This window comes from Poecilia reticulata, linkage group LG16, assembly GCF_000633615.1.
Source record: "Poecilia reticulata strain Guanapo linkage group LG16, Guppy_female_1.0+MT, whole genome shotgun sequence".
Lineage (NCBI taxonomy): Eukaryota > Metazoa > Chordata > Actinopteri > Cyprinodontiformes > Poeciliidae > Poecilia > Poecilia reticulata.
Window position 1 is genome coordinate 6,722,739 of NC_024346.1, and position 4,086 is coordinate 6,726,824.

At 45.6% G+C, this 4,086-nt stretch overlaps 1 protein-coding gene across 1 annotated transcript; it reads right to left on the minus strand.

Annotated features, from left to right (window-relative positions):
* Positions 1–287: 287 nt before the first annotated feature.
* Positions 288–3,968, minus strand: tnfb (tumor necrosis factor b (TNF superfamily, member 2)). Its single transcript, XM_008431038.2, has 4 exons — positions 1,858–3,968; positions 1,713–1,767; positions 1,567–1,626; positions 288–1,022 (listed from the first exon to the last, which is right to left on the minus strand). Exons 1-4 carry the CDS (start codon positions 2,044–2,046, stop codon positions 577–579), a joined length of 750 nt encoding a protein of 249 aa, XP_008429260.1. The 5' UTR covers positions 2,047–3,968; the 3' UTR covers positions 288–576.
* Positions 3,969–4,086: the final 118 nt, after the last annotated feature.

Here is a 4,086-nt window from a genome sequence, read left to right on the forward strand (position 1 = left end):
CCTCCGCTGCTGTGAGCTAACAAAGGAAGTATCTGCTGGCTGGGGAGGAATTTCAAACAACTTTTGCCAACTTTGTGTGAGAGCGTGTGTGTGTTTAAGAGAGAGGGTGTGTGTGTGCGTGTGTGTGTTTAAGAGAGAGAGGGTGTGTGTGTGTGTGTGTGTGTGCAAACTGGAACTTCCAACACGGCTTCAAGTCTCTCGAGTCTCACAAATCTACTTCAGTTTTTGTTGATTTTTCTGCATTTTTATTCTTATTAAATATAATATTAAACCAAAAATCCCACAAATTTAAATACCAATAAATATAAATAAATATATAAACGTAAATAGTGGAGAAATACACTTCAATCTGCCACAGCAGAAGTCTAGTCTTACAATCTGAGATCAACATAAATAAAGTCAAAAAGTGCCTAAAACAGATAAAGTTTCAAACTGTTACAGTTCATAAAGTCTAGTTCCATCTCCATGGAGATGTTAGCATTTCTACATCACCTTCAGGCTGAATAAAAGTGTAAAAATGTGCATTTTTTTTTTAAACCCTGTCCAGGATCAGTCTCTTAGTATCACAGCGGCGGCTCAAAGCGCGAACACGCCAAAGAAGGTCTTGCCCTCGTCCGTGTCCAGCTCCTTCAGCTGGTTGGTCTCCGTCTCCAGCGTGTCCCCTTTGTCCAGCTGGAACACGGCGCCCAGGTAGATGGTGCTGTAGCAGCCGTGGCCCGACCGCTCGCCGTCCTCCTGGACGTTCTGGCAGGCCGACCTCACGGCGCTCAGCAGGGACACCTTGGTTCCGATGGCCTGAGACATCCTGCGGACGCGGTGGCTGAGGGACGGCGGGCGCCACTCGGCCTCCTGGTCGCTGGACCGGGACACCCGGAAGGACACCTGGCTGTAGACGAAGTACAGGCCGCTCTCTGGGATGATGATCTGGTTGTTATGGAGACGGAAACCGCCCTGAGAGAAGGCCTGGCCCACGCGGTCGCGCCACTCCACGGCCGTCGCGTTGCTTCTTTCGTCGTAATGACCTGAAAAGATCCACAAGTTAAATCTCTGCCTTGGAGCCGCAGGAGGGTCAACATCAACCAAATGTTTCTGTCTAGTTTTAGTGCAAACATCTCAGTCCACTTGGTAAAACATCATTTCTTTATCCTGAAGAAAAAGTTCTGCTTCCACGGATGGATTATTTCACTTATAATCTCCCAGTGGAACTAGAACTTCTTTATAGATATAAAATAATTATTCATTTAAAACAAACTGGAAACTAGACCAAACATACCTGGTGAGATTTTGAAAAATGTTTGTTTTTCCTGATTTTGTAGTTATTCATATCAATTATTTTCATTTTGAGCCTGAAAATATCAAAATTCCCACATAACTCCATGTTTTGGTCCATCTGATGTAATTTTTAAACATTTAATGATGTTTTGGTCAGTTATCAGTACTTCAGTAGACTTTATTTTTCCTAATGACTCATTTTTAGGTAAACTTTTGTAAAAACATGTTTGAGCAGTGAAACTCTTCCTTCAGTAAAACGTCTGGCAGCAGCAGCAGCAGCAGGCCGGGACTCACCTTCTAGATGAATGGCTGCTTTTGCCTTTTTGCTCATTTCCTTCAGCGTGGAGTGAGCGCCTGAGGAGGAGAAGACAAATATGAGCTCAGATGATCTGTAACCGAACTTTCTGTCTTCAGGTGAATAAACAGCAGCTGATGCTCACCTGTCGCCTCATCAGAGTCCATTCTGATTGGTGCTGCTGTGTGTCCTGCCTGCGTCTGGAGGAGAGGAAACATTGATTAAAAACATGCTCCAGAGGTGAAACCAGACTTCAGATTAAACCCAGACATTCAGGAGAATCTCCTTACTGTTGAATGTGATCTTTCCAGCTGGTACCAAACGTAGAGCCGGGCGCCTCCAAGGCAAAGCGCCAGTAACAGCAGCACCGCCAGCATCTTCCACAGCCACCCTGTGGACGACTTCTTCTGCACCAGGACCTCCATCCTGTCCTGAGGCCCGGCCTCCACGTCACCCGCTGTGATTTTGTATCCCGTCATCCTCTGGTGTCCGACTGAAACACTTGGCAGTCTGCTGGAGCCGGCAGCCCTCTCTGCTTACGCCTGTCTTTGAGTTAGAATGAACTTCTGCCAGCAGGTCTCGTAGTATTTATGCTCTGGCGGCTGCTCTTGCAGAAGGGAAACTCCAGTTATGTCACAGTGAGCGGAGAGAGGCCGCAACTGCAGCAGAGCACCGCAGAGGAAAGAGAAGTCACAGAATTTCTCTGTGTGTGTGTGGAGCATTGCGCCACGACGGGAGCTGCGGTTTCAGGACGGGAAAGTGGATGGAGTTTTTAAGAAGGACAGATTGATCCGCAAACACTCAGACATGAGACAGACTCAGAGCTGAGGTTCAGATGCCAGAACAACGAATAATCCACACCTCAGCCTGCAGTAATCTGCTGCCGGCTCGACCTGCGCAGCCGGAACCAACCCAGGAGTTCAGTTTTCACGCCAGCAGTTGATCTCTGATCCAAACTGTGATCAGTTTAATGCAGGGCTGAAAGTTCAGAGGTCACAAATACAGCAAACGGATGGTGGAGGATGAGCTCCACCACACGGTGGGCAGGAGTGGAAAACATAATTACTGTATTAATATTAATGTTCACTCAGCAGCCAAAGATGTTTTAAAAAACACACCAAAGGAAAGAAAGTGAATCAGAAAAGCCATCTGTTGCCTTAAAGTGATTTCTTTTTCTGTATGAGCTGATGTTTGTGTCTTTGGGTGAAAAATCCTCTGGAAGTTCTGTTCAGTCTGAAAAGCAAAACCTGGCAGCTCCCCGCTTTCTGTTTCACAACATGGAGGTGATGCAAGCCACCCGTCCGGCCGGTTCCTTCTCCTCTAACGCTCCCGTCTCACTTTCTCTCCTGACTTTCAGCGGACTGTCTGATTTCATCCCGAAGCTCCGCTCAGCTTTGACTTAAAATCAGTTCTGATCTGGAGTCAGTCAGATTCAACCCAGCGGGTGTTTGTGTCCTTCAGTCCGGAGACGCTCATATCGTTCAGAAACGATGGATTCTCCTGGCGACATTATGCATTTCAATCAAATCAAGAATTTTATACTGGACTAAAAACATGCCAATGCAACGTCTGCATGAGTCCAAATTCTTCAGCTTCCCTCTTTCAGTTTGTTTTGATGCTCCAGCTGTGACAGAGTGAGGAGTGAAGCTGCAGAATCTGTCCTGATCCGGTGTGGAAGCAACAGCATCTGACTGTAAAACTCATAAAAACCACAGAAGAAACGCAGAGAGCAGATCCAGCATCGGAGGAGCAAAACCACAACAGAACCTCCAGAACCACACAGATCCACACGATCAAGGATTCAGGATTCTGGGTGATTACAAACCAATGTGAAGAAAAAATGTCAGCTTGAACGGCAGGAACTTTCTTTGGAATGAGATTCTGTCTGGGATAAACATCTAAGAAATACTGGTTGCTATGGTTATTCCCACAATCTGAGATTAAACACTGGAAATAAGACATTCCAAGTTAAACAAAAGCGCATAATCTCTAAACATAATCTCAGCTCAGGAAGGTCTGGTAATCTGATGATTCAGGATTTAACTAGACCAGCTTGGTTCCGTCGGCTGAACGTCTGAAACGCTGAAATCTGATAAAGAACTGATCAATTAATCCATCAGTCCTGTTTTTGGACTGTGAGGAAGTCGGGGGATCCAGAGAGATCACTGACATGCAGAGGGAGAAGCAACAGAAAACCTTCAACCCGTCGGATAAAAACTGTTCCACCAAACGAAGCAGAAACTGCATCACTTCAGAGGTCGAGCGGCTGTAACTGACCGTTAGCCAATCATTAATCATTAATCATTAATCATCATCGCTTCCGGTTTCTGCTTTCATCCGTCCGTCTCTGGTTCTGGACGCTCCTTTAACTTCCTGCCTTCAGGTTTGTTCATGTTCATGTTTAAGCCCACAACCTAAATGATAGAGATTTTTTGGTATTATCATTTTGTTGTTACTTTAGTTCATATTCAGATTAAAGTGTTCTCTTGTTTAAACTGTATGTGTGAACTGACCTGGAA

Excerpts from the sequence above, each read along its gene's own strand:
- tnfb (XM_008431038.2), bottom strand. The coding sequence starts at position 2,046 with ATGACGGGATACAAAATCACAGCGGGTGACGTGGAGGCCGGGCCTCAG. Across the intron at positions 1,627-1,712 it reads GGACTCTGATGAGGCGACAG|GCGCTCACTCCACGCTGAAG; the intron begins GTGAGCATCAGC and ends TCTCCTCCTCAG. Across the intron at positions 1,023-1,566 it reads AGCAGCCATTCATCTAGAAG|GTCATTACGACGAAAGAAGC; the intron begins GTGAGTCCCGGC and ends GGATCTTTTCAG.